The sequence below is a fragment of the Argentina anserina genome, chromosome 5, assembly GCF_933775445.1.
Source record: "Argentina anserina chromosome 5, drPotAnse1.1, whole genome shotgun sequence".
Lineage (NCBI taxonomy): Eukaryota > Viridiplantae > Streptophyta > Magnoliopsida > Rosales > Rosaceae > Argentina > Argentina anserina.
In genome coordinates, this window is record NC_065876.1 from 3,588,323 (window position 1) to 3,602,237 (window position 13,915).

The 13,915-nt window shown below is 38.2% G+C and overlaps 2 protein-coding genes, 1 long non-coding RNA gene and 1 pseudogene across 3 annotated transcripts; 3 read left to right on the forward strand and 1 right to left on the reverse strand.

The window, feature by feature from the left end:
• Positions 1-305: 305 nt before the first annotated feature.
• Positions 306-6,787, forward strand: LOC126794144 (uncharacterized; annotated as a pseudogene).
• LOC126794660 (uncharacterized) lies at positions 1,960-5,581 on the reverse strand. Its single transcript, XR_007672173.1, has 4 exons — positions 5,328-5,581; positions 3,383-3,655; positions 2,819-3,031; positions 1,960-2,497 (listed from the first exon to the last, which is right to left on the reverse strand). It is a non-coding gene; the product is annotated as an uncharacterized LOC126794660 (long non-coding RNA).
• A 1,513-nt stretch (positions 6,788-8,300) lies between the features above and the next one.
• Positions 8,301-9,466, forward strand: LOC126794671 (protein BRANCHLESS TRICHOME). The gene has a single exon (XM_050521437.1). The coding sequence runs from the start codon at positions 8,343-8,345 to the stop codon at positions 9,270-9,272; it is 930 nt and encodes a 309-aa protein (XP_050377394.1). The 5' UTR covers positions 8,301-8,342; the 3' UTR covers positions 9,273-9,466.
• A 2,312-nt stretch (positions 9,467-11,778) lies between these two features.
• Positions 11,779-13,701, forward strand: LOC126794145 (growth-regulating factor 8). Its single transcript, XM_050520807.1, has 4 exons — positions 11,779-12,121; positions 12,270-12,422; positions 12,533-12,860; positions 13,038-13,701. Exons 1-4 carry the CDS (start codon positions 11,779-11,781, stop codon positions 13,657-13,659), a joined length of 1,446 nt encoding a protein of 481 aa, XP_050376764.1. The 3' UTR covers positions 13,660-13,701.
• Positions 13,702-13,915: the final 214 nt, after the last annotated feature.

A 13,915-nucleotide genomic window follows, 5' to 3' on the forward strand; every position in this document is an offset into this window, starting at 1 on the left:
GGAAGTGATTTTTTGCTACAGATAAGTGTTAGATGGTTTGTGCCTGGGTTTGTTTCAGTATGCATTTCCATTTCTTATAGTATCGGTGTTCATCACCTTTTTTTGTTCCTTTATTCGAAGAGATTGAATCATTATCTGATTTGTTTAAAGACTAAACTGAATCAAACGAGGTGCCGTCTGAATTCAGAATATGGCTTTCCCGTTCCAGAGGTCCAGCAACTAGCCAACATCATTATACGCTTGAAATATCATATTTAACACAGAGCATGGTAATTGAAAACCACAGGGGGCTTTGCAGCGGATAAATGACCACGAACCGCCTCAAAATCGAGTCACTGCATGCGCCTCTAGAGAAGTTTGCAGCATGTAAGAAGTCTGGATCTGGCTCCAAAGGACTGAATCAACGAAATGGTATGAACAATTGAAGACAGTTCAGAAATGTCACATTTAAGGTTCACGCAAAGAGTTTAATGTTTACGCAAATGTATGAAAATTGACCCAGAGTAGCAACGATTGAGTGGCTTTACCCAAAAAAAAAAAAGAAAAAAAAATGGACTTGGAACCAAATCTCAACTGTGCTGCCGGGTAACGTTACGTTGTTACATCCCAGACTTCCTGTTTCTTGACTTTCCCCTTTCGTATAATGGTCGGCAAAGGTGCGCTAACGCCCGGTATACGTTACGTACTGTATGCTATAACGGGATCGATATATAGTTGACCATGGACCTGTACATAGCAGCTTCATTTCCAAGTTTTGAATTGCAGATTGTACAAAGTGTCAGCAACAGTACGTAATTTGGAGGAATATATGACTATTGATTTCCCATGTGAGACCGCACAAGTGGAACTCAAAGTACAGAACGCATTTTGCTTAATGGAAGCAATATGGTTGCAAGATCTGATTCGGCTACTCTTCGTAAAACATCTATAAAAGGAGACGCTACCACCAACACTATTCGCAACAACAAAATTCATAAGCAAAAACAAGCAATACCTAACATAAGCACCAAATGGCTCATCCATCTATGGTGCGCTTAGGTGCGGTTTTGCTCATTCTGTTGATCGCTGTTCTTTTAGCTGAGGGAGCTTCTCAACCAAAGGCCAAGAAGGTCAAGTGCAAAGACAAGAAGTTCTATAAGTGTTACCACAAAGATCTCTATTGCCCTAAAGCATGCCTCCGCACTTGTTTTCTGGATTGCAAAAAATGCAAAGCTGTTTGTACTTTGTAAGGCACCTCCTCCACCACCACCTCCTCCTTCACCGCCTCCTCCGGGACGTAAGTGGCGCTACCCACCTCATCCTCCCAGGACTTATCCTTCACCACCACCTGTTTCTACTCCCCCTCCTTCAACTGCAACTCCACCTCTGTCGCCCCCTATTTCTATACCGTTATCACCACCACCATTGCCTCCTCCTACAACTCCACCACCATTGCCTCCTCCTACAACTCCATCACCACCTTTGTCTACACCATAATCACCGCCACCACCTACTCCTACTCCGTCACCACCGCTGCCCCCTATTTCTACACCACCTTCTTTATATCCTCCTCCACCACCGCCTTCATCTGAGGCCGCCGGTGCACAGAGTCAAATGCAAGAACAAGAACTACCCTCGTTGCTATGGTCTGGAGATGAGTTGTCCAAGCGCCTGCCCTGAGCAATGTGAAGTTGACTGTGTTACATGCAGTCCCGTTTGTAGTAAGTTCACAAACCCTGCGTACGTTTGTTATTTATAATTAAGGTACTACATGAAATGAACGTAGAAGCAACCATACATCAATAGTTCAATACTACCATTTGATCAGGAAAAAAAACATCAATACTACCTCCTCTATGTCGTATGTTCGGTTTAGAACTTTGGATATGGGATTCAAGCGTGGAACTAAGTTCTTCCATGCAACTTCCACAGTTTCACCTATACTGTGATCACAAAGTAAACTCACTAAACCCCATTAATTTCTAGTCCTAAACTATTAAATTCAATTCTAGTTAATCAATTGACTCGATCATCAATATAATGTACTAGGGAGCTTGCCCGCGCCCTGCTGCGGGTTGATGTTGTTAAATGAGAACAAAATCATACAATTTTTTAGGGTGATGGTAGCTGAATGGTTGTATCTATAGGTAAAGAGAATAAACTTTATGTATAGATGGAAAACAACCGTATAATTACATTAAGTTTTGATTAGAGATAATACAAAATTACTATTCAAGTGATAGCTTCTCCAATTCCAGGTGACAAAGAAAGGGTTATTACTCCTTTCAACATTCAAGGTCTCTAATACAAACTGTACTTGAGCGAAAAATAGTGTTGCTCGAGTGTGGGCTGGAGGTGCAAAATAGCCTCATATGGAGCTACATATACATAAAGACCTCAGTTGCAGAGCTATGTTACTTGACTTTTCATTTGTGTCTTTTTACCAACAACAAGTTGTTCAAAAGAAGATCATTTAGACAAAGGAGTTGATGATGATGATCCACCGCCATTTGTTTTCCTATTGAGTAAATATAGTAGACAGCTAGTAAGGAATAGATACTGATCATATTATTTAAAATTAAGTCTTCACTTTTGTTCTGATTTATTTGTGGTTGATTTATTTGCTTTAAATGATTAAGCTTCAACTGAGTTCAATATGAAATAAAACTAAGAGAAACAAAAGCTATTGGTGGGATTAATGGGGATTAATGAGCTAGCTTTTTGGAATTTTTCTTCTGCTAAAAATGTTATTGATTTTGGAAAATTTGTTTGCAACCGAAAGCTTAAAACTACGGTTAAGCACTATAAACAATGTGTATATTCTGGATAGGTTACGCACCTGATATATCCACTGATGTTCCATTATCTTGTAAACTTTCAAAGAAGTCTAATCTTTTTGACATTCTTCTCTTAGAATTCCTTGTAGACTCAATGTTTTCTCCTTCAAGTTCAATTTGTAAGGCTATCAATTTTTCAGCACCCCATGTTGGTTTTTTTTTCAAATTGCTCAAAATTCTTTTATTGGTATTGATTTTGTTTTTAGGCGGCATATCTGCAAGAAATTCTAAAGTTTAACAAATCAATTTCATATAAGCAGATAAATATATTTCATTATAAGAGGTGGTATACTTTAGAAATATTTTTATCACCTACTAACTACAAAATCTAAACATTTATATTTGCCCTCTAATCTATGGTATCAACTCATATAAACATTTCATGTTTCATTTGATCAATTTATTCCCTAGCAATATAAGATTACCAAATAGGATATTCTCCGGCACACGTTTAGATTCATTAAGCTAACTGATGGCTAACACTGAACAATTGGTTTCAATTTAAATATTAATGCATAAAATCATATGAACAAAAAACAAACGTTAAAATTGAAAAAATGACATACTACATGTATTTCTTCTTTTCTGGTAAGTAGCATGTCCATTTTTTGGTCCCCTTGATTTCAGTGCATTTGTTGCTTTGACATTGGTATTAGTAGTTCCTTATTGATCACTATTGTGGGCATCAGATATACCAACTTCTGAAGTCATTCTTTGTCTCTTTCTATTAGAAGATGAAGGCGCATACATGGTGGCAACATCATTAGTTTGTTGCTGACCACCTAATGCAATATTAGGGAATGAGATGTGTTCAATTCTTCGCTTTCGAGTCATTGTGTCTGCAATCAAATTGAATCCACACAAAAATGATATAAGGCAACATAATACAGTTCTAACATAAAAAAGTATATGGCCAGCAACTTTTGTGTTGACATTCTTCTATCAAGAGGCAATAATAATAGATTTATCATCAGAAAATCGTAAAAGATACATATTTATGGAATTTATATGAAGCCTATGAGTTGTAGATGTCTGATATATATTAAAGATATTGAAATTTAATCACATACAGAGAAGATGGTTTTTTTCAGAACTAGTTTGTGTATCAGTTGAGTTCTAGGCATCATAATGTTCCGTATTATTGTTCTCGTGAACTAAAATTTATGTTATATGTTTTTTGATTATGTCCAATGACATTAAAACCTAAATTTATTATGTTCGATCACACTAAAACCTAAATTAATTGAAACCTAAAGTAATGGTCAACGTGAATCACCTAATTGAAGTAAAATTAAGTTGTTGAAATAAAAACATTCTTATCTTCTGAACAACAATTCTGATCTGTAATGGAAAATAAGATATATAATTTAATTCAATTTAATTGAAAGCCTAACTAAGAATCCAATTGAGTAGAAAAGCAATCAAACAGAAGGTACGTGACATTTCCTAGCTGCACTAGGCAACGTGTTCTAAAGAAGGAAAGAACATTCATCAAGGCTTCTTGCATCAGTAAAGACAAAATCTTGGAGTTGACATATCTTTAGTAAAGGTATCTTTATTATGACTTATTGTCTGCGTAAAGAGTTGCTGAAATGTTGTACTTGGATTGATCTTAGACTTTATTAAGGAAATTATACTTTGCTTATTATGCAGTCAACTGCATAAGTTTAGGAAAAATATGATTACTTGTTTAAAGCTATTAACTTTTCCTGATTTGTTGTTATCTATCAAGAGGCTTTGTATGATTAAATTGATTCATTTCGATTTATTGATTTGCTGATTGTATGCTGGTGTTGATCAGTATAAAAGGATAAGGTTATGCTCATGATATGCACTTCCGCACTCTGTAAGAAATAGACAGATTGTGCTATCACTGTCATCTGTGTGTTATTGTGCAGGTGCTAGTGAGAAAAGTATAATACATTGGAGTCTCTATACTGTGTGAGAGTTGGAGAAGAAACATCAAGTTGAGTGAGAACTTGTAGCTAGCTGTGTGAGAGTTAGCTGATACAAACTGTGTGAGAGTTTGTTAGAATAGGCTGAGTAAAAGCTTATTTGTGAAAACTGAGTGAGAGTTTTTCAAAAAAAAAAAACTTGATTGTGTGAGAATCAAGTAGCTAGAACTGTGTGAGAATTCTAAAATACATGTTTGACTGAGTGAGAGTTAGACTATTGTATTTGTTTTTTATATTGAATAAGGAAATTCAATCACAGTGCTTTTTTCCTCAAATTGAGGTTTCTGCACTATGATCTGTTGCTCATTATCTCTATATGTTATCTATACAAACCAAACAGAACTGCCCAACCTAAGGCAGAAGCACCAAACTCCAATTCTAAACAGACATAACACAAAACGAAAGAAAAAACAATCAGACGATCTAAGGGAACCCATTTTTTCAACTAAATGATCCAAGCAATACCATCACCTAATCAACACAAACCAAAAAAGCAAAAAAAAAAAAGTCAACAGAAAACGAATCACTCAAAGCAATAGAAGTAACAGTACCCGACCTTGCTTTGCCGATGAAGTTCGAAAATATATTCCACACCCGAGGTTGTTGATGATAGTTCCAACCCTAAAAATGACAATCCCAAATCAAAAATTTAGAGTGAATTTCAAATCTCAATTGAAAGTGAATCCATGGGGAAAAAAGATGAGACTCGGAACATGAGCTGCATAAAACAATAGATTTTTGATATGAACAAATAAGAAGAGACTGAGAATGGCACAGAGAAACCCAGGTTGTACTATCTACGATCGAAAAAAGAGAGCAGATAGAAAGAAAACCAAAACAACCGGACATCATATATCAGCTAACTCGGTAAATAAGAATAGGGTCAAGGGTAAAACAGTCGTGAACAGTAAATTACCCAACTCAAAAATAGTATATACTAAATGTGTGTACATTACATTAGTTGTTTACTTGTAACTAGCTTTAAAGTTCCCACAGACTGCAAAAAACCAGGTGCTGTGTGCTAAGACCCCAGATTTGTTGATGGTGATGGTATAACTTTCTATTTCCGTGGCAAGCGAGATCAAGACTTCTGCCTCGAGTCTGATTCCAACATCCACATCAACGCCCACTTCATCGGCAAAAGAGACCAAAACATGAAGAGGGACTTCACTTGGTCCAATACTATCGTGATCCAACGTTTAAGCAAAAAAAAATTAAACAGTGACTAATCCTTTAGTCCAAATAAAATGTTGACATGTGTCTTCCGACAGGTTTATACCACGATGGTCTTGGACCATTCGAACACACCCTTCACTTGGGTCCAATCTCTAGGTATCCTCTTTGACAACCGCAAGCTCTTCATAGGTGCTAAACCAACCTCCACTTGGGATGACAGCGTCGACCGCCTAATGCTAGACATTGACGACGAAACCATTAGCCTTGCTGACAACGAAGGCGCATATTGGCAATCGCAAGGACTCAGGATCACTAGAAGCAAGAACACAAATGCTGTTGAAATCGAAGCCGAAGGTAACTTTAAGATCAAAGCAGTAGTGGTGCCGATAACGGAAAAAGAGTCGGTGATACACAAGTATGGGATCACAGAGGAAGATTGCTTTGCTCATCTTGACTGGAGCTTCAAGTTTTATGTCCTAAGTGGGGAAGTTAACGGGGTGCTGGGACAAACATATGCTGATAACTATGTCAGTAGAGTTAAGATGGGTGTCATGATGCCTGTTTTGGGTGGCGATAGAGAATTTTCATCGTCTAGTATCTTTGTCTCAGACTGTGCTGTTGCTAGGTTTTGCGGTGAGCTCAGTGAGAAGTCTAAGTATGCTGGTACTATGAACTGTGCCAGTGGGATGGATGGTCGTGGAGTTGTTTGTAAGAGGTAACTTATTATGGATCATTTCGATCTTCCTTGATCGATTTATTACTACTGTAAAATAAAGGCCAGAACATGCATCAGCTGGCTCTAATAGTTTCATAAATTTATGATGTAACATTGGTAATTTGGTGCTTAATACAATTAATCGACTTTTTATTGACTAACTTCTTTTTGTTAAATATGACATTGGCCTAGTTATGAAGGTTAAGTAGGTAAGAAAACTGGGATGTCTATGGTACAAAGATGTAAGGATCATTTTAAAACTTATTAAGCAAAATTACCACATGTAGATAAGCCTCTACTCCTAAGTATCACTATCTTTCAAGTCCCAGAGTGGTAAAAACCAGTCCAAATTAAACCATCAGAACCTACACATTTATCAGGAATGATTGTGCATTTAAGGACCAAACTATTAAGTTATAATTGAGCAAGAATCTAAAAGGGAACATCTGATACTAATCTAAATACAAAGCATGATTTTCTTTAAAAAAAAAACAAGAAATGGGTGTTCTTCTAATCATCACAGACAATGTACCTGTCTTCTGAAATCCAAACTTTTGTAGGATTTTTTTCTCAGCACATGTGCTTGCACATGTTAATTCTTTGGCATTCGATGATACTAATCATACTACCAAGATATACCTTCAGAAGCTACATGATGAACTCGAATTTTCTCAGACTAATTACCAATGGTTGCTGTTATATACATTGGGTACTCATTGATAAAAAAAAACAAAAAAAAAAACATTGGGTACTCCACAACTGAAATTTGGGTAAATCAGTTTATCTTTGGCTTAAAGTCTAGTAATTTTTCTGTTAGTAAGAAGTCCGTCTTGTCACTTAAGATGATATGTTGGTAGCAATCAACAAATAATTGAATGACCAGAACCAGTAGAGGGGACCATGAATTGGAGAAACAAGGAACAACTAAGGAGACAACCATGTGGATCCTTTAAAATGAGAAATGCAGTTGAGGTAAGAAGGTTCATTTCATTAATTTGTCTTCTGGAATACCTTAAAAAACACAACCAGCAAAGCAAACTGAAAGTTTAGAGTCCAATTATTTGTTAACATAGTCTCCCACTAATTACACCATAAAACATTCTACCACCTACTAAGTTACTTCAAAAGGTAGGAGATGAATAGCTATGAATGAATCATAAGATCAGGGTTCCAATGTTGTCACTCTTTAACTTCCTCTCACTTCAAGGAGTTCAAACTTATGCTGCCAATATAAAAACAGAGTCACACATTAGTTAGGATCTACTGCAAAGTTAACTAATTAATCAGTTTTACTGATCCAATCTAATTTCCTTAAATTCCTGTTGACCCCAAACGACAGTGTTGGTTGACCATGAAACAGAAATGGCAGAGTTATGGTTGGAGACTTGGAGTAGAGGTGAAATTGGACCAATTCATTATTAAGTTGAAGCAGAGAGAAACAGATAACACAAAGGCACCTCTCCACCATGATATTAATGAGTATCAGATCCATGTGATCATCTACCTTTCTTTTCTTTTAGAAATTTCCAGCATCAAATGTCCCTACCTTCATTTCTTTCTTTACAGAGCAAGCCCCCATTACAAGCAAAAGAGAAAGGAGAAAGGAGAAAGGAACCCCCACAAATACAAGGAAAAAGACCTAACCTTTCAAAGGAAAAGCACCCACCATTAGAACAAGCCATGGATGAGAAGATGATGACTGCCAGTAGCAGCCCAGAAACTAGCACAAATGAAGCCACTACCTCTTCAACTGTCCCAAGCTGGAAACTTTACGAGAATCCATTTTATAATTCTCAACCTCAACATCAAAACCACCCAGGAAAACAACCACAATGCCATATTAGCACCACCAAGAACCAACATTGCCTTCACCTCCCCATCTCTGCTCGAAAGCTCGCTGCTTCGTTCTGGGATCTCACATTTTTCAAACCAGTTATGGAGACTGAAGTAGAGTATACAAGAGCCCAGATCATGGAACTGAAATCTGAGCTTGAACACGAGCGAAAGATGAGAAAGAAGTTGGAGGTGATCAATAAGAAGCTTGCCAAAGAGTTAAGTGAGGAGAGGAGGGCGAGAGAAGCGATTGAAAGTGTGTGTGAAGAACTAGCGAGAGAGATTTCAACTCGGAATTCAGAGATCAATAGTATGAGGAAGGAAATGGAGGAGGAGAGGAAGATGCTGAGAGTGGCTGAGGTGATTAGAGAAGAGAGAGTTCAGATGAAGCTCTCTGAGGCCAAGTTTCTTTTTGAGGAGAAAGTGTTTCAGTTGAGTTGCAAACCAATACAAACCGAGAAGACTACTCCTGCTTGTGTTGACAATGATGATCCAATTTGCTCCGATGTGGTTAGGACCAACTCGAAGTCCGGGGCCTGCCGTGAAAATAGTGGTGGATTTTCAACAATGGCTATTCAGAAAAGGGCTTCACCGGAATCGGAGAATCCACACATAAAGAGAGGGATCAAAGGGTTTGTGGAATTTCCCAGAGTGGTACGAGCAATTGGGTCCAAAAGTAGGCATTGGGGTACAAAGCTGGAGTGCCAGAAAGCTCAACTGAGGATTCTACTGAAGCAAAGGAGCCCCATCAGATCCAACAGTCTTATTATCAGTTAGTTCCTCTTTGTTAAGCCTCTGTCTTATTTGTTGATTAACATGTTCTTTGTTAATCAATGTAAAATGTGTTCTATCAACTCGAGTATGATTTTTAAGCATGTAATAGTTCAAAGAGGACTGCAATAGGAAAGTGTTGAAATTTTGTGCTTAATTAGGTGCATATTAGTGTTTGCAATTTGAAAAGTAATTGTTTTGGATCCGATCAAGCGCGTCGAAAGAATTGTCCAAAGTCTTATCTAAATCTGAAGAGACATACTCATGCACATGCTTCATTCTTATTCACTTTGACTTATGAAACCTACACATGCAGAACTGCAGAAGCATGCTTCATTTGTTTTGAGTGTTCTTTAGTGATCCGAATCGTTTGAGTTACTTCATTTAGTGAGGAACACCGCAAACTACCTGCAATCTATATACTTGTAAGTAAAAATAATAGCTGGATTAGTAACAATTGGTTTAACCATTCTAAAAAGGGTCCATGGATGCCTTTATCAACAAGGAATGGACCCTATACGCGGTGCAATGTTTGATCAATGGACCACATATGGTCCTTGTTCTAGCTGCCAAACATTCAGATCCAGATCCATATATGGGGGAAGAAAATATGCAAGAATCATATGTATTCTTCTGCTGATGATCTTATAACCAACATACTATCTCAGTGTAACACAATCAGTACTTGGGTTTTAATCTCTGATTTGTTGAGTTCTTTAGTCTTAGAAATGATTGCCAGTGAGTTACAAATTCTGGTGGGGACCGGACAAAAGCATAACATGATGGAAAACCATGTTAGAATATTGCAGCAATCATTCCTTACTGGGCAAAAGATGGCGGCTTTGATATGCATTACACCCTGGAACTCGAATAGAAGCACAAATACAAGTCCTACATCTGAAAGTCCATAACAACAATACACAAAGCAAATAACCAAATAGACCTAATAATATCTTTCATTACTGTATACACTAGCAGCCTTCCCCTTCTTGACCTTTCCCTTCTTCATTTATTTTTTTCTCCATGGAAACCACAAACCAGGCAGTTTTTTGATCTGGAATGAACTAGATGAGTCGGCCCAGGCCCTTTTGATATTATGATGGGTCCGCCTGAACTCGACCTGAAGACATTAGACGAGGTTCTGTGTGTGATTTGAGCTCACACTAGTCCACAATTGTGACTTTGATTTGATGATAGAGCCATACCAGCGCCACACATTGGTTCAATCTTTGTAGCATAAATGCTCAATGAATTCATCACCAGGGAGTAGTCTAGAGGCATGTAAAATCTTGTGAAGACTGACACATCATTCATACCAAGAATCAAAACCAAATATCATGTCTTTATGATGATGACAATTACATTATATGAGTCCAGATAGAGTGCAAGTAAAACCAATTCTGTAAAAGCATGGAATTCTATCCTCTTTGCCAAACACAATATTGGAATTCTATCCTCTTTGCCAAACACAATATTGGCATTCTATCCTCTTTGCCAAACACAAAATTGGTACCACACCTCACCTCACCCCACCACACTACTTATTTGTTCATTTACTTTCTACTCATTTCACAGCTGTATCTCTTGGAAATGAAATTCAGAATCGTACTTTACATTCATCTGAAATATCAACTCTGCCATATTGCCAGTTTAAGTAATTACCTCCATCATGAAACTTAGTGGCATTATGTATCTCTCTCCCTTAAACCCTAACTAATATTCCAAATTGGGGTTTTGCTAAAATTAGATGGCTACATAAGTTCTTTAGCTCTCTTCAATAGTCCACATCAGAAAACTAGAGACATGTATGATTGGCATCCTCCAAGATTACATATCAGATTAACCAAATACTTTAATCATAGAACATTCTATTTTCCCCGATTGTGAAGTCCAAATCCAATGTCTTAGCATAATTCCCATTACTAAAGTTAAATTATTGCATTCATTCATGGGGGTCAAATTTCATGTAAGAATTGGTTACTGCATCGACATCTCAACAGCCTTTGGTCCCCAAACCTCCACATAAACCCTAAGAGGGGCCACTCTGTTAACGCCGTTCAACCACCTTCAGTCACTCAGACAATTCCGTCAAGCTTAGTTTGAGTACTGAACAAAGTGAGAGCCAATGAGGCTCTGTGTTTGCTATGGAAACCAAGACTCAGAATACAAGCATCACTATAATCATCCTGGGGAGCTAATGGTGTTAGGCTTTGTCGTGAAGTAAACGTAATGTTTCTGTGTGTGGTGCAGTGCAGTGCCAGCTGCTTTGTACTAGTTTTTTGTCCTTATTGCATAAGAGGAACAAATGTTGGAGGCTTGGGAAGCAAAGGGAACAGCCACACTATAAACAAAACCCAACCTCGAAGAGCAATTATACAAAACAAGAGTGTGTGAGAGAAAGTGTGAAGTGTCAAATAAGATAGAGCAAGAGTGTTGTTGAAGGTGTTTCCTTTTGGGGGGTTTTTGGGTGGAGAGGTGAGCTAGAAAGGTTGAATCTGTCTGACTACATAGCATGGGGAGGAATAGGAGAAATGAGTTTGTGGAAACGGAGACACAGGGTTGTGATATTGGGTTGGGTTTGATGATGGACACCCATGACCAATCATTTGCTTGTAAGAAGATGAATCAGATGGTGATGGTGATGCCTCATCATGAACTTCGATTTTGCAGTGGTGGTTTTGATGGAGGAACAGCTATTAAGAGTAGTAGTACACCTCTGTTCTATAACACAAGCAGCAGCAACCCAGTGACTACTGATATATACCATGCTGCCTCCTCTGATTTTGGTTCAGTTGTGCTGCCAAAGAATCTGCAGCAGCCTTACTACTCTGATAGCTTGTCTTTCAGTTCCTCAGGTAAAGTTTCTTTCTTTCCATTAAGCACTGCTTTGATTGCACATGTGGAGTTTGTTTTAATGTCTCCGATAGTATGTGGGTAGGAATAATGGTGAAAGATTCTAATTTTTTTGACAAACATGTTCTGGTCTTTGTGGGTTTTGATCAGTAGGTGGAATGGTGAATGTGAATGTTAGAATTCCTTTTACTCAAGCTCAGAGAGAGGAGCTTGAGACACAGACTGTGATTTACAAGTACATCATGGCATGGCTCCCTGTCCCTCAACAATTACTTCTTTCCATTACCAACAATCCACCAAATGGTAAATCTTTTCTGCTCTTTCTTCTTTGTAAATTTTGAACTTGTTTGCTTGTGTGTTCTACAAAGTTGAGGAAGAAGAACGATGGGTTTTGTTTTTGTTTTTGATTTTAGGAGTAAGAGATTTATCAAGAACAGGAGTGCGAGACATGTTCAAGGGGTTCTCTAGGAGTAGGGATCCAGAGCCATGGAGGTGTAAAAGAACAGATGGTAAGAAATGGAGGTGCTCCAGAAACATAGCTATTGATCAGAAGTTCTGTGAAAGACACTGCCACAAAAGACGTTCAAGAAAGCATGTGGAATCAATCCCCAACTTCCTCAACAACAGCAACAAGAATGCTAGCATGCTGAGTCCAAAGCTTTCATCTATCAAGAATAACAATCAAATTCCATTCTCAAGCTCCATGGTGACTCCTGCTGCTTCATCACATGGCCAACCCAGGTGGGTTAAATATTCAAGTTTTCAAGTCTCTTGATATCCTACTGAAACTTAGGACCAGAGCCATTAATTTTGCACTATTTTATTGCTTGTTCTTATCTGTTTGCATTTGAATGTAATGTGGGTCTTTGCTATACATATTTGTTTGGGGTTATAAATGTACTTTTTGTCTTTGTGAAGAGCATTGGACTGGTTCATGAACGGAGAAAGAGCCTCTGTTGCTGGTTCAAACCAAGAATGGGAGCAATTGATGCCATTCAAGCTGGGCTTGAACAGCCACACTAGTAAGAATGGCACTGATGTGGATTTTCCAAAGCAACAAAATGAGAGCTCACTCAATCTGTGCAAGGGTGGCAGCCAAGGTCTGCAGAGTCAGAGGTCACATGACCAGTTGGGAGGAACTTTATATTCAAATCAGGCACAACAGACAAGGCATTTCATTGATGCTCGGTCCACTGAGAGAGATGGTAATAGCATTGATGAGTTTGGCAAGAGGAAGAAGGGCTCTGTTGCATTAAACCAGAAGCTGCCCCTTTCATCCCTCACTCTATCAATGTCTGGTGAGAACAGTGAAGCCGTTGAAGAATGTGGAAATAGGCAAATGGGTGTTGGAGTTTTGGGTTCAGAGAGACAGAATGTAACTCAGTGGATGAGTCCACTTTCATGGATGTGCTCAACACCTGGTGGACCTTTGGCTGAGGCTTTGTGCCTTGGCATTGCCAGTTCCACAAGAACAACACCCACAATTGGCTGTAGAAGTTCAAATGCAGATGCTAGACAAGAGTTTGATTTGATCAACTGAAGGGGATCCAGCGAAGAGGAATTTACACCAAAATGGTCGAGGTTTTTAGTTTTGAGGTCTTGATTCAGAAGAAACAAAAATGTTATGGTCTTGATTCATTTTTGTTGCCTACATACAATCGGAGGTTGCAAGCTATTAATTCAATGTTCTCATGTCCTTTTCTGTATTTTGTTGATAAGAGTTTGACCATAGTTGAAGTTTCACTAGAGTGATTTCGATATTACGCCGGTACCACCTAGATTGTTCTATGACATTG